Source organism: Triturus cristatus, chromosome 2_2 (genome assembly GCF_964204655.1).
Source record: "Triturus cristatus chromosome 2_2, aTriCri1.1, whole genome shotgun sequence".
Lineage (NCBI taxonomy): Eukaryota > Metazoa > Chordata > Amphibia > Caudata > Salamandridae > Triturus > Triturus cristatus.
This window is the reverse complement of record NC_140582.1, coordinates 1,020,766,775-1,020,793,075: the sequence shown is the minus strand read 5'-3', so window position 1 is coordinate 1,020,793,075 and position 26,301 is coordinate 1,020,766,775. Positions and strand designations below refer to the sequence as shown.

The following is a 26,301-nucleotide window of genomic DNA, read 5'->3' as shown; positions in this document are numbered from 1 at the left end:
TCACGCACAACAACAGGAACGGACAACTTCAGTCGCCAATGCTGGAAAAAGGTATTTATTTAGATTTAAATTTCGTGCCTAGTCCATGACGCGTTTCGAGCCACTTGGCCCTTGCTCACATGACTGCGTTACGTGCATAACAGTGCATATAAATAGAGAACAACACCCTGCACCTGTAAACAATTAGCCGACATGACAACAGAAATGGAAAAAATACTATTACGTGCACACTCAAAATATATACATTTAAATATCACAATCCCAATTGAATCATAAAGACCAATGTTGTGGCATCTCAAAATAGAAATTAGATTACCAAAAACATCATTGTACATAAATAATGGGCTCAATGATCATCTACTGGATGAAAGATATATATGCAAAATACAAGGATTTAATCAGTCAATAGGCATAAAGCACCACGAAACTTTTATGGTTGGTGTAAAGACACTATAGAAAAATGAAAAAATGGAAAAACTTTTTCTAGTCATGCTGGCAAAGACTGAAAAACTAAAATGCTGGGTACAAATACCCCATTATCCAACTATTGGTCGGTCTCTACACAGAGCTGCTATATAACCCAAGTATAGTACATATGGAATAATTGGCAAAATTGATATAATGCACATATTTCAAACTGGTACTGCAATTCATGTGTGGGAAAATATGTCCTTGAGTAACATGCAAAATATGTCGTCATGAAACAGGTGCTCGGTGCTGGAGTGAAAAAAAGTGTAGAAAGTGCAGGTAATAAAATTGCAAATTCAAACTATCAGCCAAAAAATCACTCACTCCAAAATGGAGGTGGACAAAAGAGTACTAAATCAAATTAATAATGTACATATCTAAGGCTGATAGTGAACCACAGGGATCCCCCTTAAAAACAAACCCCAAAGGTTATTAATGAAAACTGACAATGACTGTGCTGTTTATATTGTGATAAGCATACCATGACATATGATATGACAGACAATTCAATAATGACTCAACATCCTGATGTAATTACATAGTGGATTAGTGTAGATGTTTGACTGACAGGATGACCACAGGAATACAGCAAAAATACACAGATATCGATAGATCAGAGATATGTATTATTAGCCAAAGAATAAATATGTGTAAAGGGGCGGAGCGAATACCTGAACGATTGACCTCATGTATTGTACTAGAATAGTAATTAAAGAAAGTGATGCATATCTTCACCTATATTGAGACCCTGAGGGTTCTTGGTATCGATCTCTATAATGTAGCGAGATTCTAATTGACGTAATCGCTTTTCGCGATTGCCTCCCCTTTTCTGGCTTGGTATAGAGTCAAGGACACAGTATTTAAGACAATTAAGATTGTTTGCATGGACCTTTTTGAAATGTCGGGCCACCGGATATGCGGGATCCGAATTCACGATAGCTCGCAAGTGCTGGAGAATGCGGGCATAGACCGGCAACTTCGTGCTGCCGATGTATTTCAAACCGCAGGTGCATTCTAACATATATACCGCATATTCGGTTCTGCAGGTGTAATGTCCTTTGATTGGAAGACTTTCCGTAGAGAAAGCAGTGGTATAGCTGTTAGTATTAATCCCAAATTTACAAGCGCGGCAAGAGCTGCACTTGTAAAATCCCAATTTGGGAGATAACCAACTGCCTTTAGATGTTAATTCTGGGCTAGATTTAACTAAGTCATTATGCATAGAATATGCTTTGCGGAAAGTGACGGTGGGCCTGCTGGGAAGTACCTGCTTAAGGGTGGAATCCGTCAAAACAATAGGCCATTGTTTGTTGATAATGGTCTTAATTTCTTTGGCCTGTTTGCTGTATGTGGTAATGAGCCTGCAAGAAACTTGGTTAAACTGAGAATCATCTGTAGAAATAGATGTAGTGGTATTTGTAAGGTCAGTATTGTAGCTTAGTAAAGATAGTCTGTTTTTACTGTTGGCCTTGTCTTTGGCGGATTGAAGTTTATGTGGGTTATAACCTCTCTCTAAGAACCTAAGTGTGGCCTCATTTTGATGGCGAACCAACTCATTGGAGTCACTACATGCTCGGCGTATGCGTAAATATTCGCCGTACGGGAGACTAGTGATGGTGTGAATTGGGTGGAAACTATTCGCATGTAGGATGCTGTTGCCTGCTGAGGGTTTGCGATATAGACATGTCTCTATGTGATTGTTCTTAATGTATACTGAGACATCAAGAAAATTGCAGACTGAGTCATCTATATTGGCTGTGAAATGCAGATTAATAGTGTTCTTGTTAATTCTATTAACAAAATCCTCAGCTTCCTCATGCGTACCATGCCAAATGACGAAAATATCGTCAATATAACGCCACCATCGGATGACATGTTTACTCCACAGTGTCCCATGTTCACGCTGTAGGACATGCTCCTCCCACCAGCCCACGTGCAAACACGCGTAGCTGGGGGAGAAGCATGCCCCTATATATATATATATATATATATATAAATAAAACCAAACAATTGAAGAGTGCACTACCTGAAAGACAATGGGAAAAGAAAAGAAAATGAATCGTAGGGAAACAAAACCACGAAGAAATCCCTCCTTTGCTTTAAAAAAAAAATACATTTTCGTAAAATGACACATACAAACACGAGCGAGAAACTCAATTTACGCAAGGTGCTTCTGCCATCTAGTGGCAATCATAAAATGGCAGTTTTAACTAGTAAAGAAAAGTTGAGGGGAGTGCAGCCGAAGCGTTTCCCTTGCGGGAGCGAGCCAGGGGCACCACGTGTTTGTAAGTTAATTACAAACATATGGTGTCAAGCTTGCTCCCGCAAGGGAATCGCCAGACGTGCACGCGTTGCCATTGAAGGCAATGGAACGCGTGCCCGTTTAAGGAACAAAAACCGAAGCGATAGCTTAAGGTCTTTTTCCTATGCAGCGAATGCGCGCAGCGTACGCGAGACCTAAAAAGCAACTCAAATAGTGGCAGCAGGAAAGGACAGCAGTAGGAGTGTGTGAGGGACAGTGAACTAAGTGGAAGTTACGTGGAGGGAGACTTTCAGGGTCAGACTGGTTGTCCAAAGCAGCACTGGCAATTTTCCCAGACCAGCCCCAGGGGAAGCACTGCGTGGCAACAGGGAGGCTGGAAACACTTGCTTTCTGCTTTTGTTACTGGGGGGTGATATTGCAGCACCGTTGCAAAACCGGCCCCCACCCATCCAGCCTCCTTAGGAAATGCCCGATGCCCGCTAAGGCCCTGGAGGCTTTAAGGATGTGAGTGCAGATGGCATCTGAGGAAGGCCGAATTATGGCCGAAATGCATTATGCCTTGCATCAAATAAACCGCTTCCTCCAGTTTCCCCGCTGTGGCCTCTGCTTCTTTACTTGGTGGAGGAGTTGCTGCTATATTTTGCGCGGTGTCCAGAAACGCGCTACAGGGGCCCCGTTCTTCGAAGTGGCACAGGCTCATCTGGTTTCTGCTTCGGCGGCTTGTTTTCACATCCAAGGTATTGGAATTGCCTGGTGCCCGCCTCTCTTCACAACGGAATCCGAGGCGGCTGCTACGTGGTCCGTGATTTCACGGAGGACCGGAGAGCATTGTCCTTTTGATCCCTGCCCGGCTGACGATGATTGTTGGGAGGTTGGAACGTTCGGGGACTGGTGGAGGCAAGTTGTGATTCCAACAAGCTGGATATTGACTTTTATTTCACCGTTACTTTGCCGCATATCGCAGAATCCATATGGTCACACCTCGTGCAGCACTTACCTGGGCAATGAACTCTGGGGCTTGTAGTTCCCATGAACTACAAACAGTGAGCAAGTAACTTAATGAGGGGGTGTGGCGATTTCCACCCAATGGAACTGTGGCAGGGTGATTTTAAACGGGGGAAGGAGTCTCCAGAAATATTGATGGCATCTGAGGAAGGCCGAATTACGGCCGAAATGCATTATGCCTTGCATCAAATAAACCGCTTCCTCCAGTTTCCCCGCTGTGGCCTCTGCTTCTTTACTTGGTGGAGGAGTTGCTGCTATATTTTGCGCGGTGTCCAGAAACGCGCTATAGGGGCCCCGTTCTTCGAAGTGGCACAGGCTCATCTGGTTTCTGCTTCGGCGGCTTGTTTTTGACATCCAAGGTATTGGAATTGCCTGTTGCCCGCCTCTCTTCACAACGGAATCCGAGGCGGCTGCTACGTGGTCCGTGATTTCACGGAGGACCGGAGAGCATTGTCCTCTTGATCCCTGCCCGGCTGACGATGATTGTTGGGAGGTTGGAACGTTCGGGGACTGGTGGAGGCAAGTTGTGATTCCAACAAGCTGGATATTGACTTTTATTTCACCGTTACTTTGCCGCATATCGCAGAATCCATATGGTCACACCTCGTGCAGCACTTACCTGGGCAATGAACTCTGGGGCTTGTAGTTCCCATGAACTACAAACAGTGAGCAATTAACTTAACGAGGGGGTGTAGCGATTTCCACCCAATGGAACTGTGGCAGGGTGATTTTAAACGGGGGAAGGAGTCTCCAGAAATATTGATGGCATCTGAGGAAGGCCGAATTACGGCCGAAATGCATTATGCCTTGCATCAAATAAACCGCTTCCTCCAGTTTCCCCGCTGTGGCCTCTGCTTCTTTACTTGGTGGAGGAGTTGCTGATATATAGATATATAGATATAGATATATATAGATATATATATATATATATATATATATATATATATAAAACCAAACAATTGAAGAGTGCACTACCTGAAAGACAATGGGAAAAGAAAAGAAAATGAATCGTAGGGAAACAAAACCACGAAGAAATCCCTCCTTTGCTTTAAAAAAAAAAATACATTTTCGTAAAATGACACATACAAACACGAGCGAGAAACTCAATTTACGCAAGGTGCTTCTGCCATCTAGTGGCAATCATAAAATGGCAGTTTTAACTAGTAAAGAAAAGTTGAGGGGAGTGCAGCCGAAGCGTTTCCCTTGCGGGAGCGAGCCAGGGGCACCACGTGTTTGTAAGTTAATTACAAACGTATGGTGTCAAGCTTGCACCCGCAAGGGAATCGCCAGACGTACACGCGTTGCCATTGAAGGCAATGGAACGCGTGCCCGTTTAAGGAACAAAAACCGAAGCGATAGCTTAAGGTCTTTTTCCTATGCAGCGAATGCGCGCAGCGTACGCGAGACCTAAAAAGCAACTCAAATAGTGGCAGCAGGAAAGGACAGCAGTAGGAGTGTGTGAGGGGCAGTGAACTAAGTGGAAGTTACGTGGAGGGAGACTTTCAGGGTCAGACTGGTTGTCCAAAGCAGCACTGGCAATTTTCCCAGACCAGCCCCAGGGGAAGCACTGCGTGGCAACAGGGAGGCTGGAAACACTTGCTTTCTGCTTTTGTTACTGGGGGGTGATATTGCAGCACCGTTGCAAAACCGGCCCCCACCCATCCAGCCTCCTTAGGAAATGCCCGATGCCCGCTAAGGCCCTGGAGGCTTTAAGGATGTGAGTGCAGACTGGAACCAGGAAGGAGAAGAAGCAGAACTGGAGCAAGTCCTTGCACCGCAGACTGAGACAGAGCTTATTTGAGTATCTGCTTCCGACGTCTCCATATGCAAGTGAACTGAACTAAACAGAAGTGTTAAATTAGTGAAATATAGTTCTACTATTTCAAAGCAAATAAAAAACGCCTTCAATATATGGGTCATTTCACAAAAATACAACACAAATGTAATACTAAAAAGAAAACTATATATTTGAAAATTATTTAGTACTTCAAAGATTAAATCCATAAAATGTTGTGCAAAATAAAACATGAATGTATTGTTGTGTGGATGATTGCGAGTATGTCTCTATTGTGTGACTAATTATTGGAATGCAACTACTGCAGAAAAAATGTGGGTATGCCAGAGACAGTAGAATGTGTGGTACTGGGAAATGCGGTTGCTCCTTCTGCACTGCCTCAGACCTTGTGTCAACATCCTGGCACAGCAGCAGTCTTACATTGGAGATTCCTCTCAGAAACCAATAGAATGCCAAAGTACTGTGACAGGTACACCCATGTGTAATATGGTTGCATATCCACATCAAGATGCATTGGCTATCTTAGACAAGTGGATTTCCCTTGCTTAGCAGCACCATGACACAGTGGCCATCTTTAAAGAGGGGATTACCCTCTGTAGGAAAATGCTTCTTTTTGCTTGATCACCCTCTTTTATTTAGAGTGATGCTGCTGGTGTTTTTTGGCTCTGTGTACTGGGACTCTGATAACCAGTATCTTACACATGTGCTTTGACCTAAAACAAGTCAAAATTGTCTGTATTCCTAATTGGCATATTTAGCTTACCTGTTAAGTCCCTAATATATGTGTACCCAGGACCTTTAAGTTAAATGCTACCAGTGGACTGCAGCACACATTGTGCCACCAGTAGAGTGACAGTGAAAAACATGACTGCAGGCCTACTACTATAGCCTTTCTGGGCAGTTTTAAAACAGCAATTTCCTCAGGTCAAAATAACCACTTTTGACAAGCCTAAACTCTCCTTTTAAGTATTAGTATGTCACCCCTAAATAGGCCATAATGCACAATAGGGAAGGGTGAATGGTATATAAAAGTAGGGCATTTAAAAATGTAATCACAGGTCCACTATATTCAAAGTCTAGGATATGGGTCTGAAAGGCATTATAATAGTTATTAAAATTAATCTCAACCACTTCCATTCCTATTCATAGAGCTCATTAATTTTCCATTTTCTAACCTCAGTTTTCTCACAGAGAGCATTGTTTTTACTTCCGGCTGCAGATAGCGTCCCAGTACCATACAGCAACAGAAAGCATTCTGATAAGGCAAGACCAATGCTTTTGTCCTAGTGTCCTGAAGAATAAAGAGCAAGAACCAAAATATGCTGGTTTGAGCCAAATAGATTATTTGAAATTCTGAAAGAACCTGAGCTTTTTGCCAAGAGTCACCTGTGGAGTTTTCCGTATCCTTCAATATCAACGGATTTCTTCTTCCAACAACCACTACTTTCCAAAGGTACGGACCTTCTAGGTCACTCCCAGTCTGCACTACTCAAAGATTTGCAAACCTTCTGATTGTGGACTCATTGATGATTTAAAAAAAAAAAAATCAGTCCTCAGTTCAACATTTCTCAAGCACTTCTTTTCGACAAATCCCTTTAGGCACCTCTGAACATTTAATTTGCCTTCAAAAAGTAGTAAAACATTCATCAATGAGAATTTTTACTTGGACTTTATGGTATTTACAGAAACCTGGATTCATAGAATTAGTCATGGAATCAGCACACCAGTTGTCTTTCATACTGAACTTGCTACTTATTCCACACATGCGCCTAACAACCCACGAGGCAGATGAATAGGAATTTTCCTTTACTAATCCATCACAGCCATTCACACCCCAATACAAGATGTACCATCCTCTACTGAATACCATTGCATCACAGCCACTTCTCCCTTCACTGCTAACATTGTGGATGTTTATCACTCACCAGAAGCAATCAGGTCATTCCTTGATAACCCTGACAACTTTTTAGAGTCACCCAATACCTGCATAATTCAGGGTGACTACTCTTAACATTGACAATATAACAAAGTTAACCCTCTTCATACAATTTATCTCCAATCAGACACTACAGAACTCCCACTCCTCACTCACTCAGCCATCGGCAATCACTTGATCTGAAACTCTAAGTCTCTCACTCACTACCCACCTACCAATTATTAGTCTCCTCAGGTCATGGTTTGAACACATTAGGCCATGGCAGTTTGGAGGCCAACAGCTTTTCTGCAATTGCATGTGTGCACTGCTGAAGCCTGAGGTCAGTTTTAAAAGTAGCCCTGGGTGGTAGGACTGCTTTTAAAAAGTAAATTGTGCTCAAACTTGACTTTGGGGCACTTAAAAGTGGATAATCTACAATGTTTTGGCATACTAGGAACCCCCAGGGTCTCTCCTAGGTCTCCCCACATTGTAATAAAGTGCTGCCCAAATTCGACTTTGATGCTAGGAGCCCTGTGGAGGGAGGATCTGCAATATTTCTACAGATTCCGAACCACTAAAGTCTCCCCTAGTTGTCCCAAGGGGTGGGGGTCCTGTAGATATAAGCACAGTACTTATAAAATATGTTTTTGTAAGTCCTAGTGCAGGAAAAATGGTCCAAGTAATTTTTCCCATTGCAAATCCCCTGCCACATAGGTTAACATAGCAGGAAGTTATTAACTTATAACTCTTGATAGGAGAGGGCTAGACGTGCCATTCAAAGACTTCCCCAAATGGTATTAATAAACTCAAGAATATGATATGGTTGAATTTCTCCTAAAGTGTACATACAAGAAGTTATAAGTCTTTCTTATTTGTAAGTCCAGATTTACCCTTCCGGTGGTCTGTCCTGATTGGTCAGAGTTAAGTGGATTAGCCAGGCAGCTTTGAAGAGATGATAAAGAGCCCCTGGGGTTAATCAGCCCTGCTGGGAGGGCAGTGTACCAGATCAGGGGGAGGAGTTGTAAACCATGGACTTCAAAGAGAAGAGGAGGCCTTAGTATCAATTACAACTCTAAACCTTTCACCTCAGCCAGAGCTAGGCTTATGGAAGGAATGCACAGATGCAAGGGGGAGTGTTTATGGAAAGTAAGCCATCCTAGGTGTGTGTTTAGCCAGCTCTTACCTCCCTGCTGGACAATCAGCCATTATGATTTTGGAGGATTTGGTGCACTCTGGGGCAAAATAATGCCACTCTCTACAGGATGTGGTCATATTCTTGGGGAGTTGCCCTGCTCCCATTGGTCAGCAGTGATCTCCTGCTTGACCCAGAGAACTTTGAATAAGTATCTGAGAGGGGCAGAGCCTCTCAGATCTGCTGCTTGAAACGTAAGGAAGCACGATGTTGCCATGCTGAGAAGTTGGGGTGCCAAGTTCTAAGGCCTGTCCTCTGAAGACTGCACCAGCTGAAACTACAGCCCTATGGATCTTCCCGGGGTCCCTCAAAGCTCTCAGCCAGTCTGAATTCGGTGAGGGTTCGCCAGATAGCCTTGCGATGAGCTCCCGGTCAAACTTATGGAAGACGGACCCCCGGAGCGTTCCAGCGGGGCAAACCCAGGATCCAGGCCGACATGTGGTTTAAAGCAGGCGGCTTGGCTTTCGCGGTTGCTCTCGGTCACCGATTCGGTGAGGGTTCGCTGGCCTTGGATTACTTCTACTCCCGGTCAAACTCTGGAAGTTGGACCTACGGAGCTTTTAGCGGAACAAACCTGGATGGCTTGGCCGGCTCGCGGTTAAAGGCAGACAGCTTGGCTGGCCAGGTTGAGGTGGTCCGTCTATGGAGCTTTTTTTCAAAGTTGGTCCAAAGTTCTCCAAACTTCTTGAACTTCTGAATGGTACTGGTGGTAACTGACTCAGTGAACTCCTGAAGTTCCTCAAGGGGTCCCAAAGTGTCTCAACCTCACTCCAAGGGTCTGGAAGCTCAAAGATGGTCCTTGAAAGTTGAGGATTTCTGTTCCCACAATCCACTTGGACAAAACCCTTACAAATCCACTGGTGTTCCCAGTCAGGCTTATCTCAGAGGCAATGTGTAAAGCGTTTGCGCAACACACACACACAGCAGCAACACACTAGGCACACCACAAAAGAAACTCCACACAAGGTTCTATCAAAAATAGTCTTTGTATTATCATAAACACATTAGAAACCTAATCACACATTTACACTGTGCCAACTGGCACTCGGCAATATTCACAGGGGATTATATACACCTCACAGGGTCAATCGGGCCACTGTCAGAACCACCAAGATAACACAAATCACAAGTAGCGAATGATGCGACCAATAACTACTGGTACAATAATGACCTCGGCATTATTACATTAGCATTAGACACCATCCTAAAATATCCTAACATGACATTAGGCAATAAGTCACATTAGGCTCAAACCTCATTAGCATAAACAAATTATGCAATAATCACGGTGCATAAATCACATTATACATACACCATCAGCATAACCACCTTATGCATAAATCATTGTAGGCATCACATTAGGCATAAGTCGCGTGATGAAACATTAGGCATCCACATAAGCATAAGCACATTATGCGCCATATTAGAGCTCTGCGCCCTACCACATAAAACTGACCCCCAGGCCAACTGGCCTCCTCTAGGGCTCCAATGCCCTATGTCCAGCAAAGTCAGGCCTCAGCTGCCAATGCAGCGAAAACACAGGGCGAAGATGTGCTGGGGCGTGGGGTGCCACTCACCCCTTTCTCCACAAAAGATCTGGCCCCCAAGTGTTGCAGCTGCCCACTGTCCGGTGGGGCGGCTGTGGCAAAAATGGCTTGAGCCCCACTCTGGGACTCTTAATAAAATCGCCCCCACGTTGCAGCTGTCCGCCACGGCGGTACAGCTGGGAATAAATCCAGGAGGCTCTGGCACTTCTGTGTCTCGGAGAGCAACTACGGGGGAGGGCACTGACAATGTGCCTCGACACACCCCCCCCTCCAACAGGCTCCCCACTTGGCCCCACTCACCGGGCTCTCTGCTGGTGTGAAGTGTCCGCTCTCTCCTCAGCTCTGGGCTGGACTCCTCCATTTACCGGCGATCTCCGTGGGCCTGCCTCCCTTCTGGCAGGTGGGGGCAGGCTGGAAAGCAGCGGAGGGAGCCATACCCTCTTGCTCCTCTTCTCCAGTCTTCACACCTCACCTAGGTCTTCTCCTAGTGCTCAGGACTTCTCCTTTGCTTCGCCCCGGTCCCATTTCTTGGGACCGGGACTTCGACCTGGAACCCGCGAGGCACCGGATGTGCCTGGGGCGCAGGCCCCGCCCACAGTCAGGTTTGTCCTGCCTGACTTTCGGGTCGCATTCAGCAGCGGCCCGGCGATTCCCTTCGGCGGCGTCTCCTTTTCCTTCGGCCGCAATGCGGGGTGGGCTCCCACTTCCATCGAGGCACCAAGCGGGGTGGGCACCCGCATATTTTAAAAATAGCCAGGTGCGGGGTGGGCACCCGCAAACAAAAAGGCAAACGTGGGGTGGGCACCCGCGAGGACAGCATCAAATGCGGAATGGGCACCCGTGATTAAAATAAACAGAGCGGCCATGCGGGGTGGGCACTCGCTATTTTAAATATATATATAAAGCGGGGTGGACACCTGCTCCTTGCCACAACTCGGGGGAATCCCTATGCCAGGAATTCTCTCTCTCTCCATGCAGCGCAGGGCAAATTCGGAGGTCCATGGGGCATAGCTGGGCCCAGGGAGGCCAGCACACGGGGCCCTCCAGCAGGCAATCCCCCATGACAGTTCCTCCTGGGCCCTAGCAGCAGCAAACCCCCAGCAAGTCAGGAACAGCACCAGCACAGAACAACTTCATGGGGTCACAGCCCCTATATTTATATTAGGCATTCCTTTGTCTGCAGTGTAGGGTTTGGGGTAACCAGTTGCAACTGGTTCAGGATGGATTTGGAGCACTTTGTTTTCCAAGCTCCTCTTCCCCTTTGTCAGGTGGGGGCTAGGTGATCAGACACACTACAGGGGCGGAGCCAGCATTGTCCAGGCTAGGCACAGATCTATTCAGGGTCAGGGGATTACTCCTCTCACTACTCCCTATGCAGATGTCCCATTCAGCCTAGTGCTGATTCACCCTGCCCCTCCTGGAGCAACACACCTCCCAGCCCCTGTCACTCACAAGCCAGACATGCAATTCACATCAGGTAGGCAAACACATAGCACACAGAAATGCCAACTGCTACAAGTGGCATTTCTAAAATAGTTATAATAAATCTGCGCACACCATTGTGTAGCATTTATTATCACTATTCCAAACATACCAAACTTGACCACGCTGCGCCTCCCATATCGGGAACTACCACTGAAACACGTATCAGGGAATCCCCAATGCATTCCTATGGGAGGGCATCCCCACAGTAGGGAGAAAGCAAAATGGCTGTTTGTCACTACCAGGACATGTCACACACGTAAGGTACATGTCCTATCTTTTACCTACAATGCACCCTGCCCATAGGGCTAGCTAAGGTCTACCTTAGGGGTGACTGACATGCAGTAAGGGGGGTCACAGACATGGCACACACTTTAGGTGCCACGTCACAGCGGCAGTAACACTGCGCACACAGACCCTGCAATGGCAAAGGCCTGAGATAGGTTTGAAAGGCTACTTTGTTGTGTGGCGCAATCAGCGCTGCAAGCCCACCAGTAGCATTTAATTTACCAGCCCTGGGTATATGGGATACCACTTTACAAGGGGCTGACAGGTAAATAAATAGACCAAACAGGTGTAGACCAATCTTACCATATTTAACACAGAGAGCACACACACTTTACACTGGACAGCAGTGTAAAGTGCCCAGAGTCCTAAAACCACCAACACCATGTCAGAAAAAAGGCTAGGAGAAAGGCAAAAAGTTTAGGGATGACCCTGCAAAAAGGGCCAAGTCCAACACCATGACTTGTTGCCCAATTTAGCAAAATCTTTCATTATGGCTTGTGGCCTGAAAATCAACCTCCTCTCTAGTATTTCAGTCGGGTGCAACAGTCTAGTCAGTGCTAACACATTTTCTTACTTTGGGGTGGTATTTAGTTGTAATGGTTCTTGAGCACCTAATATAATTGAGTGGAGAACTAAGTTATCAAGGGCAATTGGGTCTCTTTTCAGTTTTCCGTTCCCCCCAAAGTTGTCGAGTATATGCCCCTATCTTACAAATGTATTCTATGGAATGTGTACCATTTTCCCTTTATGGGGCAGTGTTTAGCCAGAGCTATTGACTTTGCCAATGTCTTCAAGCTGTGCTGTAGAGAAGTCTGGCTGTTGTGCTGCATGCTGGAAAGTTATAATAAAAAAGTGCCAGAAGCATTTTTGTTACCTTATATATGATCAAGAAGGCATTATGTACAACTGAACAACCATATTAAAAAAAGTATTTACAATAAAAAAATTCCTAAGTTTTCTTTTGTTCTTGCAATGCTGGCAACTTGTTTCTGCCTATTCCAATGGTTGTTTGTTAAAGCTTTTTGTTTGAGAAGGCATAAACAATCGGAGGGTGAAGGTTGGTAACTAGCCCCTGTATTATAACACTAGCAGCAGCCAGACGCTAGGGGAGAATCAACAGATGCCAGATTCCGAGAGCACGCTGAGGTGGTGCTGAGTGATGCTGAAGTGGAAGTGGTGGTGGTGGTGACTGGTGCGGAGATGATGCTGAGGTGATGCTGAATGATACTCAGGTCTTGCTGAGTGATGATGATGTGGTGGTGTACTAGTGCAAAGGCGATGCTGAATGATACTGATGTGGTGCCGAGTGATACTGATGTGGTGCTGAGTGATGCTGTGGTGGCACTGAGTGATGCTGTGGTGGCACTGAGTGATGCTGTGGTGGCACTGAGTGATGCTGTGGTGGCGCGGAGTGATGCTGTGGTGGCGCTGAGTGATGCTGTGGTGGCGCTGAGTGATGCTGTGGTGGCCCTGAGTGATGCTGTGGTGATGCTGAGTGATGCTGTGGTGGTGCTGAGTGATGCTGTGGTGGTGCTGAGTAATATGGTTGTGGCACTGAGTGATGCTGTGGTGGCGCGGAGTGATGCTATGGTGGCGCTGGGGGATGCTGTGGTGGTGCTGAGTGATATTGTTGTGGCACTGAGTGATGCTGTGGCGATGCTGTGGTAGTGCTGAGTGATGCTGTGGTGATGCTGATTGATGCTGTGGTTGTGCTGAGTGATGCTGTGGTGGTGCTGAGTGATATTGTTGTGGCGCTGAATGATGCTGTGTTGGCGCTGAGTGGTGGCCCAGAGTGATGCTGTGGTGGTGCTGAGTGATGCTGTGGTGGTGCTGAGGGATGCTGTGGTGGCGCTGAGTGATGCTGTGGTGGGCCTGAGTGATGCTGTGGTGGGCCTGAGTGATGCTGTGGTGGCGCTGAGTGATGCTGTGGTGGCGCTGAGTGATGCTGTGGTGGCGCTGAGTGATGCTGTGGTGGCGCTGAGTGATGCGGTGGTGGTGCTGAGTGATGCGGTGGTGGTGCTGAGTAATATTGTTGCGACACTGAGTGATGCTGTGGTGACCCTGAATGATGCTGTGGAAGTGCTGAGTGATGCTGTGGTGGTGCTGAGTGATGCTGTGGTGGCGCTGAGTGATGCGGTGGTGGTGCTGAGTGATGCGGTGGTGGTGCTGAGTAATATTGTTGCGACACTGAGTGATGCTGTGGTGACCCTGAATGATGCTGTGGAAGTGTTGAGTGATGCTGTGGTGATGTTGAGTGATGCTGTGGTAGCGCTGAGTGATGCTGTGGGGGTGCTGTGTTGGTGCTGAGTGATGCTGTGGTGGCACTGAGTGATATTGTTGTGGCACTGAGTGATGCTGTGGTGGCCCTGAGTGATGCTGTGGAAGTGCTGAGTGATGCTGTGGTGGTGCTGAGTGATGCTGTGGTGGCGCTGAGTGATGCTGTGGTGGCGCTGAGTGATGCTGTGGGGGCGCTGAGTGATGCTGTGGGGGTGCTGAGTGATGCTGTGGTGACGCTGAGTGATGCTGTGGTGGCATTGAGTGATGCTGTGGTAGTGCTGAGTGATACTGTTGTGGCACTGAGTGATGCTGTTGTGGCACTGAGTGATGCTGTGGTGGCCCTGAGTGATGCTGTGGTGGTACTGAATGATGCTGTGGTAGCGCTGAGTGATGCTGTGTTGGCGCTGAGTGATGCTGTGGTGGCGCTGAGTGATGCTGTGGTGGTGCTGAGTGGCGGTGTGGTGGTGCTGAGTTATATTGTTGTGGCACTAAGTGATGCTGTGGTGGGCCTGAGTGATGCTGTGGTGACGCTGAGTGATGCTGTGGTGGCGTTGAGTGATGCTGTGGTAGTGCTGAGTGATACTGTTGTGGCACTGAGTGATGCTGTTGTGGCACTGAGTGATGCTGTTGTGGCACTGAGTGATGCTGTTGTGGCACTGAGTGATGCTGTGGTGGCCCTGAGTGATGCTGTGGTGGTGCTGAATGATGCTGTGGTAGCGCTGAGTAATGCTGTGGTGGCACTGAGTGATGCTGTGGTGGCGCTGAGTGATGCTGTGGTGGCGCTGAGTGATGCTGTGGTGGCGCTGAGTGATGCTGTGGTGGCGCTGAGTGATGCTGTGGTGGTGCTGAGTGACGGTGTGGTGGTGCTGAGTGATATTGTTGTGGCACTAAGTGATGCTGTGGTGGGCCTGAGTGATGCTGTGGAGGCACGGAGTGATGCTGTGGTGGCGCGGAGTGATGCTGTGGTGGCACTGAGTGATTCTGTGGTGGACCTGAGTGATACTGTGGTGGTGCTGAGTGATGCTGTGGTGGTGCTGCGTGATGCTGTGGTGGCCCTGAGTGATGCTGTGGTGGTGCTAAGTGATGCTGCTGAAAATTACACCAACTTCACATCATCTATATTAAAGGTTATTCTATTGGTCTTTTGACGAAGCCTGCGTGAGTCGTAGCCCCGCCTGTAGGGTAGAGGAGCGCGAACTAGAACCATGCCCCTTGAAGCACTGTACAGTGTAAACAGATTGGGCGTAAACTGTGTTTCACACTGCGAAAACTCACGAAAAGCTCCTGCGACTTGCAAGTCCCATTCTGTAAACGAGTAATGCCATGACTCTGCTGTTGAAGGGCACCGCGCGTAGTCGTTCAGCAGAGGCTGTTGGCCGATGGGTAGGCGGGCTAAGGGAACGAATGGTTGTTTCATTGAGTGCCATGATGTGGCGTGGGAAAGGCAGGTAACTTGATTGACACTATGAGCAAGTTGCTTGTACTTGCAGGCTGCAGCGGGAGAGAGAGGCGGAGGGGTGCACCTGCAATTGGTGCACCCACAAGTGGTGCACCTGCAAGTGGTGCGCGTGCACTGGGGAGAGCAGTCTGCTCTTTTTCAAAGCACATACTCATGCTTGTGGCGCGCCGCTGCGCACTCTCGCAAGGCCTATGCCGCCAGAAGCACCAGTATGTGCTTTGAAAAAGAGCTGCACGACGGCTAAAGGTCTCCTAATCAGCGCATACGCGCTGCGTAGGCGAGACCTAAAAAACGCTTCTGTCGTAAACTCTTATCTGTTCCCCTTTCCACATCACACTTCATTTGCCATATTGAGTTGGGGTTAAGCTATATTTGGATCTAGCTCAAATCAATCCCTCCTTGCTATGGCTCTCAATCTGGAAACATGAAGAAGCAATGCTAACAAGAAACATTATAAAAGATTGTTTAGGTTGTGATGAAGGACTTGACATCCTGTGGCTAGCATATGTAGAAAATCTTTTACTGCCATTGGCCTTCACCAATCATTCACAAATGTTGAAACTTGTGTAACACTGTGTAAGAAGCGAGTTCGAACGTTATTGTTAAACCATGTTCAGGAGAAAAGGTTAAGCGTAGAAATATCAAAGACCTCAATTTCGGCTTACCTTCCCCGAAACATGACAATACACTTAGTAATTATTTGTGTTGCGGGAGAGGACAATGGCAATGCTCTTTGATGTTTTGTTTCCAGGCAGACACAAAAGAATATTTACTTTATTTTCCTTTAGGTTTTCAACACAACCTTGAATCACTTGCATGCCCTTGCAATAATATTTTCCAAACAGTAAATGTTGCATTTTACCTTTTCTTCCGTTTTTTATCAAAAATATACCAGAATGTTTTAATGCCCTTGATTAAATCCAGAAACTTGACGCATTGTATTCAGTCGCTGCTCTTTTTGAAATAACTTTATGACAATGAAATATGCTTTTATGTGAGCTTATTTTTAAGGGCTGCTGTACGCTCTAGATTATCAATGTGTCCTGACTAAACTGTTTTTCTTCTTCTTGTTTAAACAAGTACAGTTGCAGCTTTTAAATTGCAAGAGCGTAAGCTCACTTTAATGCACAGTATCAGTGTTTTGAAGCATACAGCACTTTAATGAGGGATCTTTCTCTGGATGTTATTTTTAGGTTGCACAAGAGTACCTTAACTATGAACATATGGGTATTTTTATAATTGGTTTCTGGTTTTATGTGTTTTATTGTTTTAATCTGTACCTTTATGGCTGCATTGCAGCCGAATAAATAGGATTTCCATTGACTGAATTTGATTGAGGAAACCTACAGCAAATTTGTATAAGCAAGTCAATTAATGTCCTGTCTCAGAAAACCATTTCTTCTGAAAGGTCTGGTCCTGTCTTTTATTTATCGAGCTCACTGTGTTCACTACCACTCAACCTCAACCTCTTTCATTCTGATTTACTAGCTCTATCGTCACAGCAGCGGAACTGTGTTAGAAAGGTGAATAATGTCAAGGAAGGGCTGCAATCCAGCTATAAGCCATGTCCCACCCAGAGAAGGTACCCCTAAAATGAGTCTCTACACACTACACATTCTGGTAAAATGGACTATTAACTCTTCCTCTTTCGTAAACTTGCAGGGGCCTCCGATACATTGAATTACTGCACTTAAAGGATTCTCAAAGAAAGAAGGGGGTTGAACACCGCATTTATCAACATACCTGGATAACCGGTGTCATTGTATAACAAGCATTTACAATGCAATGGTCTCGGCATTGTTAAAGTTAAAGGTATTGGCATTGCTCATTACATTATTTTTGTTTATGTTTTTGTTTTTAAAACATTTAAAGAAACGGCATTGTTATTTACAATGTCAATAGCTTAATCACTCTCAAATGCGAGACCTATTGCATTTGCACCCACACACAGAGCCACACACCCAAAGCCACCCACACACACAGAGCCACCCACACAGAGCCACTCACATACAGCAACCCACACACAAATAGAGCCACCCACAGAGCCACCCACAGAGCCACCTACTCACACACACAGTTACCCACAGACAGACAGACCCACCACGCATAGAGCCACCTACAAAAAAAGCTACACACACACACAGAGCCACACACAGAGCCACCCACACCCTCCCCCACACACACAGAGCCACCCTCACACACACACACAGAGCCACCCCCACACACACACAGAGCCACCCCCACACAGAGCCACCCCCACACAGAGCCACCCCCACACAGAGTCACACCCACACACACACAGAGCCACACAGTTGAAGTTAATGTTTTACTCAATGTTTATATGTTGCAGACATGCCGCTCTGCTTCTAGTTAGCCTTTCAGTTCAGGTGACGAAACGTAAGTGCACGCCCCAAGTGAGAAGAGTTGAAAATAATAAACATCAAGCAAAATGTAGAGATAAAGAGAAGCCAAGAAATATGCACCTTGACCTCTTTACCACGAGTGTACTACTCGGAGATAGAAGAGACTCCAGAAAGAGCGTTCCGTTTACCTGCAGTACAAGCATTTACAATGCAACGGTCTCGGCATTGTTAAAGTTAGAGCTATTGGCAGTGCTCATGACAATGCCGTTTCTTTAAATGTTTTAAAAACAAAAACATAAACAAAAATAATGTCATGAGCAATGCCAATAGCTCTAACTTTACCTATGCCGAGACCATTGCAATGTAAATGCTTGTTTTTAGCTTGCAGGGAAATATTAACAAAATTGATTTTAACAAAACAACACATCTTCGCAGTGGTAAGTGGTAACATTCTAAACTCATCACTACCACATATGATAAATATATGTCTATATGTGTGTGTGTTTGTGTGCATATTTACGTAAGAAAGATGTGTTAATATTACAACATACATATTTGGAAAGGGATAAAGAACACACTGTGCGAGTAACACACGTCATTTAAATCAATGACTACATTTATGTCCTACATCAGTCCCTTTAACTCAAGAATTCACTGATATTTTCTTATGATGTTCAATTTTTTGGGACACAAAAAAGAATCGCAATAAATCCCGATTTTGAATGAATGAAATGGCTGGATAGTGCCGTTTATGCATTTTCAAATTAAAGAATCCATTGGATTCAGTTAAAGCGCGGGATTCAGTGAGACCTCCATGTAAAATGAGCCCAGAAGAAAGAAACTCACAGGTGCGGAATCAATTAACAGCCCTAATCCAAGAAGTCAACCCGGCGATGAGTCGCCTGGAAAAGACTCTTCATCTGTGAGGATACGGGCCATTATTTTAATGAAGCCAAAGTAATAATTTAAAGTAATAATTTAAAGATTTGCTTGTCCCAGGGCAGGTTTCTTAGTGCAAACCCATTTACCTCTTGATTCAGAAAAGCAATTACTGCGGGATTACGTGTTTTAAAACCACAACCAAATAAACAGTGTATCTCAGAGCGGCGCATCCTCCTCTGGGAGGTTTTATCCAATAATAGGGCAAACAGTGTGGTGTTTACAGAGGGGGCGGGAGAGCCCAGCCTGTGTTTAGCCAGGTACTTTGCATCACAATTTCACCTGTGGGTGGTTTGGGGATAAGCCTGAGTGGGAATGATAAGGGGACCCCGGGACTCATCCCTCTGCCTTGCCTCACGCTGGGAGCAGAAATGGGGCACTGGGTGTTTTAATCAGATATGCTAATGAAGGGATTCCGAACAGTAACCAGATCGCAGCAGCAGCAGGAACGCTTTCTTATGAAGAAGGTACCTCTGCGGATTCCGTCCCTGCAGCCTGTTTGGCTGCCTCGCTATCAGAGACAGCGCCTCTTACTGCGAGCCTAGGACGCCCAGCCCCCTGCGCTCAGCAGGCACCCCACCACCCCAGGGTGCACACTGACCCGTTGTGAAGATACGACAGGCTGCTGACAGGCTCGACACTCTCCTCCCAGAACACACTGCGCTCCCTATTTACCAACAACAACGCCAGCTGGGGCAAAACAAACCTCGAAAAACTCCTACAAGCAAAATGACGCACTCGATCGAGCCCATTTCATGAAGGGATCTGAGGGTATTTGTGGATTCTCTGTAGCTTCAGCCAGGACAAACTCGATGATATTAGCCCAGTTTCCAAAAAATTGAAAGTTGGCTTTCAAGGGGAAGGGAATGTGTTGTGACACCTTCTATTTAAACGCGTAGTCAGGAAACTCAGCTGCTTCTTTCGCTGACACAAAGTATCACGTAAATGCCAAACAAAGTAAGTATCTTTCATGTGGGAAAGCACACATGCAAAAATATAGATTGTGGCTCGAAGGAGATATTAAAACAATAAGCAATCTGTAACGTGGCATTCATTTACATAAAACAAAACGGAGGATTCGAAACAGGCCAGTGGAAAAACAAGTAAAGAGGAACGAGGGCACCGGAAGACACCACCGCCTTTCTCCGAGGCAGAAATGCCTCGGAGAAACGCAGCGTCCTTTTCGGATTCGGGGGCGTGTTTTGCTGTTGTCTCCTCCTTGAGACTTCTCGCTAAAAACACGCCTCCCAATCCGAAAAGAACGGGGCCTAATCGGAGTGACTGACCTCTTCTCCACTGGCTGGCCAGCATTTACGAGGCCAGCCAATGGAGAACAGGGGAGAAGAGGGGCGGTTTCAAGCCCCTCTTCTCCAAGTCATTAAATCTCCGACTTCCGGTTCTGCCTTTCGGCAGACCGGTAGTCCTCGACCTAAAAATGAGCCCCTCTCTCCCACCCTGATCCGCTTCAACAAGGGCATGCACAAAGCTCAATTCTCTCTCATCTTCCCTCTTAACTGTTAACTAATGCTCCCAGCAGGACTCAACACACTCTCTGTGCTAAACTGCCATCGATCCATTGCAGATGTAGTAAACTCTTTTGGTTTCTCCTTCAACAAGAAGTCCAATCTACAAGCCTAAAGGGAACACTTTCAACTCAAACTCCTTAGAGGAATAAAAAGTCATCCCAGACAGAAGTTTAATACACGTCCGGGCCCCTCTAAAAGTAGCCCCCCTTCATACAGAAGCCAGGTTGGTCACGAAGTTAAAAAAGTACAGCCACATCTCACCAATACTGATCTCACTAAAATGACTTCACACAGGGGCATGTATCTTTAGACCAGAATGCCTCACATTCAAAGCCCTTCACAGTGATATTCTGTGTGGTGTAAGAAAATTGTCGACCCAGGCAACCAATTTGGTGTTTGCAGTTGTGTTACCATTCTTTTGGAAATACCAGCCTTTAAGAAGGAAAAATTGTTTAAGGATTCTCTGGTAGGTGAAAAAACAGTACAAAATTATAAAAAATGTATTTATATCATCCTTCTCATAAACTGCCCCAAGAAGGGAACTCAATTACACCGGCTATCATAGCTTCCATATCTTATGTATCATTGAAATTAGTTGACGAAGCTAATATTTCTGTAAATATTACTTTTACCCGTGGAGTGTGGTTACCTATCCTTCTCCCGCTTTGTTACCTTTTTGTGCTACTGTGAGTCTTGTACACCATATTACTCCTATTATTATCATAACAACCATATTTAACTATATGCCGCTGTATTTATCATTTATAGATACTATATAGATGATGTTATGTAAATGCTGTGGCCTTCTTTTACCTTATGTGCAATCTCAGGAAAAATTTAAAAACAACTTCAAGTTGTAATCTGCTCTTGTAAAATCACTAATCTGTAAAGTCTTCTGACCCTCATTTGGTGCTGTTCATGCTACATAAAACTGAAAATAAATAACTAAAGCCAACTTTAATATTTCTGCTCTCCACAACAAACTTCCATCCTTGCTAATAATCTATGCCCTAACTTCTGCACTTGATACTGTCACTATATTCTCCAGTTTCCACTCACCATCGTTGATACGATAAGTCGATCCTCGTACCTTTCAGATCAATGTTTTTCAATCTCATGGTGTTTATCGCTCTCCCCAACCAGCTGTCCACCAGCTGAAGATCCCAGATGCTCTGTCCTCTGCCCTTTCTAGAGGATATAATGTCATCTTTTGTTTGATCTCATCATCTTCCCTTTTCCTTCCATTGCCACCAATCTTCAATCTAAAGCCTCAGAGTACCTTACTGATATTTGCAGCTGAATGCATTTCATTGAAATCATTTATTTTTCTCCATATAGTCCAATTCCATTATTATTTTCCGCAGATTTTTCCCTCATTATTTGTCATTAATCTTGGCATATACTTTAAACCGATAACAAGTCTGAAGTCCTTTATAACGAACTCAGCCACCGTTGTCAAATTCCAAGTGCTTAAAGACATACAACAGAGTACTTAACATTTGCTAAAGTAGTTGTCTCCCTGCCTCACAATGCACATGGCCAAACATTAGTCTCAGCACTGGGCCTTACTAGATGAGATTACTGTACTGGGAGGTATCTCCCTTTATTCATTCTTACGATTGGAAATAGTTCTAAACTTTGCTACCGGGATCTTTATAATCTCCCCAAGCACAGCCCAGTAGCTGAACGTCGTCACCAAATTAGTTGGATCTCAGCAATAAAACAAATAATGTACAAGTTATTAATGGTTGACTGAAAACCTTTTCACAGCTTTCCTCCTGGTTACCCCTCTCAAATGCTGACCAGAAACGCCCACCGATCCATAACTCTTCCCCTTATTGGCTCTCCTAAGCCTTCATCCTCAGTCTCTCTTTCCTTTCATTGTTCTAGAAGAGCCTATTAACATTCAGCCCTCCACACAGTGGATTAAATAGGGCTTACAGAATACATTTTCTTTACGGCAATTAACTATGATGTCACATACCTGGCTGCAATCACAGGTAACCATGGAGTTAGCTCATCAGAGTGATTCCCAATTAACCAGTCAACATCTGGAAATAAAAAGTCATCATTTGGTGTAATTGCACATTCCTAAAGAAAAGAAAATAGTTTTATTTATTAATACAAAGAGATTAGAAGACCAACAGTCACTTGTTGTCTCATGCATATTGTCGTAAAGAGGCTACGCAGTTGTTTAAAAGTAGGTTTCATTCGATTTGCGTAAAAGGGATCTGATGAACCCGACTCATATGGATGCAAGAGGACGTTTGTGAAATAATCACTATAAAGTAAATTAAAATGGAAAAATTGAAAGTCGGGAACATACTAGATCACATTAGGTAGGCAGAACTTTTCTACATAACCTAGGAAATTATTTAGAGCAACACTTACAAGTTTACATCGATGGGCTTGAATAACATATTAACAACAATAACATGTTAACAAACTAGCTTAAAAATGCTTCATAAAATGTGTGCACATTTTTGATCCATCAGTCTATGGAGGGTTTGATTTATCACCAACTGGAGACTGTCCTCCATCCTCTGGAAACATTGGTGGAGTATTGATTGTATAACAAGGAAACATGCTTCACCTCAACCCGGAGTTTTCATCTTTTCCTCGTGACGAGATTTAACCCAGCCGTGGAAGGGGGAACTGAGGGGAGAGGAGTTGGCCTAACGGCTAGGGCGGTCGACCTCGAATCTGGGGAACTGGGTTCGAGTCTCGGCAATGATGCTGAACATCCTGTGATTCTGGGCAAGTCACTTAATCTCCCTGTGCCTAACCAAAAATGAATGTGTCCTCATGTAATGCAACTGGTGCTGTCTAAAGTGCTCTGATATCCGATTTGGGTCAAGTTCGCGCTATATAAAACTTTGTAAAATAAAATAAATAAAATAAAAATGAACCCTACCACCCATAAGACAGTCCACCTAGACATTGTCTCAACCAGAGTACAAACTGCGGAAACTCCATATATTCTTCTATTAGCAGGCAGTAGCACTGGTGCGAATGGGGGAGTGCTCAGCACATTATCTCTTGTTGTTTGGTACTGATAACAGGGCTAGCGGCAAGGCTAGGTGGCCTACTGGGCTTTAGTAATGGTCTGTTCAGTATCCTCTGTGCACCAGGATGCAGGAGAGAACAGTTTCTGTTGCAAATGTTACAAGCAGGCTCTTGTGAAAACTTCCAAGGCACAGTGCACAATGTTTGCAATCCTGACTGTTTCCAGGCAGGTCAGTGAGCTTACGCTAAGACTCAACGTGGGACCCGTTTCTGTTGGCTTAGATACTCTGTGCACTTTACCACTGCTAACCAGTGGTGAAGGGCTTGTGCTCACTTCGTAAAACATGGTAAAATTGGCCTTCATGTGATTGGCACATTTAATTTACTTATAAGTCCCTAGTAAAGAGGTACTCTATGTACCCAGGGTCGGTAAAGTAAATGCTACTAGTGGGCCTGCAGCACGTATTGTGCACCCACTTAAGTAGCCTCTTAAAACATGTCACAAGCCTGCTATTGAAGCCTATGTGCAGTTTTAAACTGCCAATTCGACCTGGCAAAATAAACCTTGCTTCATATATGGCAGAATGCATGGCATCCTGGGCCTAATGCACCATTTCGGCACCCACTGCAGATCAAAATAAACATTTTGCCAGGCCTAAAACTCTTTTTTTATTACATATATGTCACCCCTAAGTTAGGCCCTAAACAGCCTATAGGGCAGGGTGCATTGTATTGACATGTGTTTGTAAGTTTTACATGTCCTGGGAGTTAAAAACTCTTAAATTAATTTTTCACTACTGTGAGGCTTATCTCTCCAACAGGATAACACTGGGTTACTTTATTATATTTAATAAGTGATACCTTTTGTTTGGGAATAGGTAGAAATTTCATGTTTGGTCTCTAAACAATTATAAATGAAAATGCTCTATAATGTTATAGTCTGATTTTATGTCAAAATTTGAAAATGACACTTTTAGAAAGTTTGCACTTTCTTGTCCTAACATTTAGTGCCTACAGCCTGCGTCCTGGGTCACATGACTGTGATTCAAGTGGCAATTGGACTTTGTGTATTTCTACGAGATAGTAAGACAAGGGGTGGGTTACAGGTTGGCAGGATGGGCCATACTGCCACGATGGGAGAGGCTGAGTTGTTGTCTGCCCCACTTCCATTTCAAAGGTCCTGTCTAAGCATACTCACAAAGAACTTCGCAATAGGCTTTTGTCAGCCCAGACCCCTTGGAGCCTGAGCAGGGAGGAAGGAAATACCAGAACCATATTCAGACATCAGACGTTTATTCCATTGCAAAGCTGGCACCATGTAAAAAAATAAGACCCACAGGCCCACTCTTCAGTTGACTCCTGTACCTGTGGAGGATGCTCAGAAAGCCTGCCATGCATTTGAGAGGACTGTACCGCTGCTTGAAGCCTGCATTGTACCCTCAGAGGACTACCCTGCTGCATGAGGCCTGCCTTGTTGCATGAACACGGGACTACCAGATTGACTCCAAGGGCTAGTTGGCTGGCCTCCTGTTCTGAGCTACAGAAATGCAAAAAGCTCCAACAACTTTTAAATTGTACCTGGACCCTGCCTGACCAGGGACACTGTGTCCATCAAAAGGATCTTCATATACCACCAGATGATACAGCCTACGTTTGTTATGCGAAGACCTCCGAATAGGTAATTCCCATTATCATGAGGAAAATGTATTTTCAAAGTAAAATTGGTCCCGGCAATTCATATGCCAGCCAATATCAGCTTCAGTCACCTGATGTTGTACCTCATGTCTCACGATGGCATAAAAACCATTTGTGACTGAAATAACTAGGGAAGAGACTACCTTCACTGATCTGTTGACAAGAGCTTGGTGGCAAAATACTGGTTTCTACATTAATGAAAACAGGCTGAAAGATGCATGAGAGTCTGGAAGTGACCAAGTCTTGGGATAACCGTGAATGTTGTTCTGATATTATTCCTTCACCCTAGATTATTTTACATCTTTTGTAATTTGTCTGGCAAGGAATTTAATAGTAACGTTGCTTATACTGAGAATGGGAATCTTCCAAAGGACATTTATTATAAACAGGGACAAACAAATGAGGTGTTAATCTTGAGTGCAGTGTCCTGCTTTGGAAATCCTGTTGGAACTTTCATAGCAGCTACCTTGTGCCTTTTCCATGGAGTGCTTTGTGGAGGACATAAGGGGCTTTAAAGGCTGAGCATATCGCTAAAGGTAGCCATTGTAATGCTAGAAGCACTGGAGTAATATGCCACCTTTAGTGAAGGTGAAGTAGTAATCTTGCTGCATGAATTTGGATCCTTTATAATTTTTGTAGCATGGGGCGCCGAGGTACAGGCTATCAGTGCAATTAACCCCTTCAGTGCCCATGACTAGATAGTCTCGTCATGGAGCGCGGTTGCGCTGTGCCCATGACGAGACTATCTCGTCATGAACCCCGCCCGCTAATGAAACGCCCGGCACAGGGCGTGGAAAGGGCGGGGCACTGAAGAGGTTGAACAACAATATTGCAAGGGTGAGAATGGCCCACAGTTTCAGATGATACCCTAGGTAAGGAATGATGGTATTGTATTGTAATTGCATTTATATATTGCTTACTACCCCTAACGAGGCGTCAAAAGCGTTTCTTTGGTGTGTTCCATGCAACTCCGGAACCCATAAAGAATTAGTGGCGAATTGGTATAGTGAAATATGAATGTAATTTTAGCTAGTTATTTAGATTGAGAAGGATAGCTGAAGGATAGAAGAGAGAAAAAGGT

At 45.1% G+C, this 26,301-nt stretch overlaps 1 protein-coding gene across 1 annotated transcript in view; it reads right to left on the bottom strand.

The window, feature by feature from the left end:
- The window catches only part of TRMT44 (tRNA methyltransferase 44 homolog), a 309,668-nt gene that overhangs the window by 110,953 nt on the left and 172,414 nt on the right, over positions 1–26,301 (bottom strand). Inside the window, exon 7 of the mRNA XM_085642485.1 lies at positions 22,504–22,610. Within this exon, the coding sequence (XP_085498611.1) occupies positions 22,504–22,610 (107 nt within the window). The remainder of the gene's footprint in view (positions 1–22,503; positions 22,611–26,301) is intronic.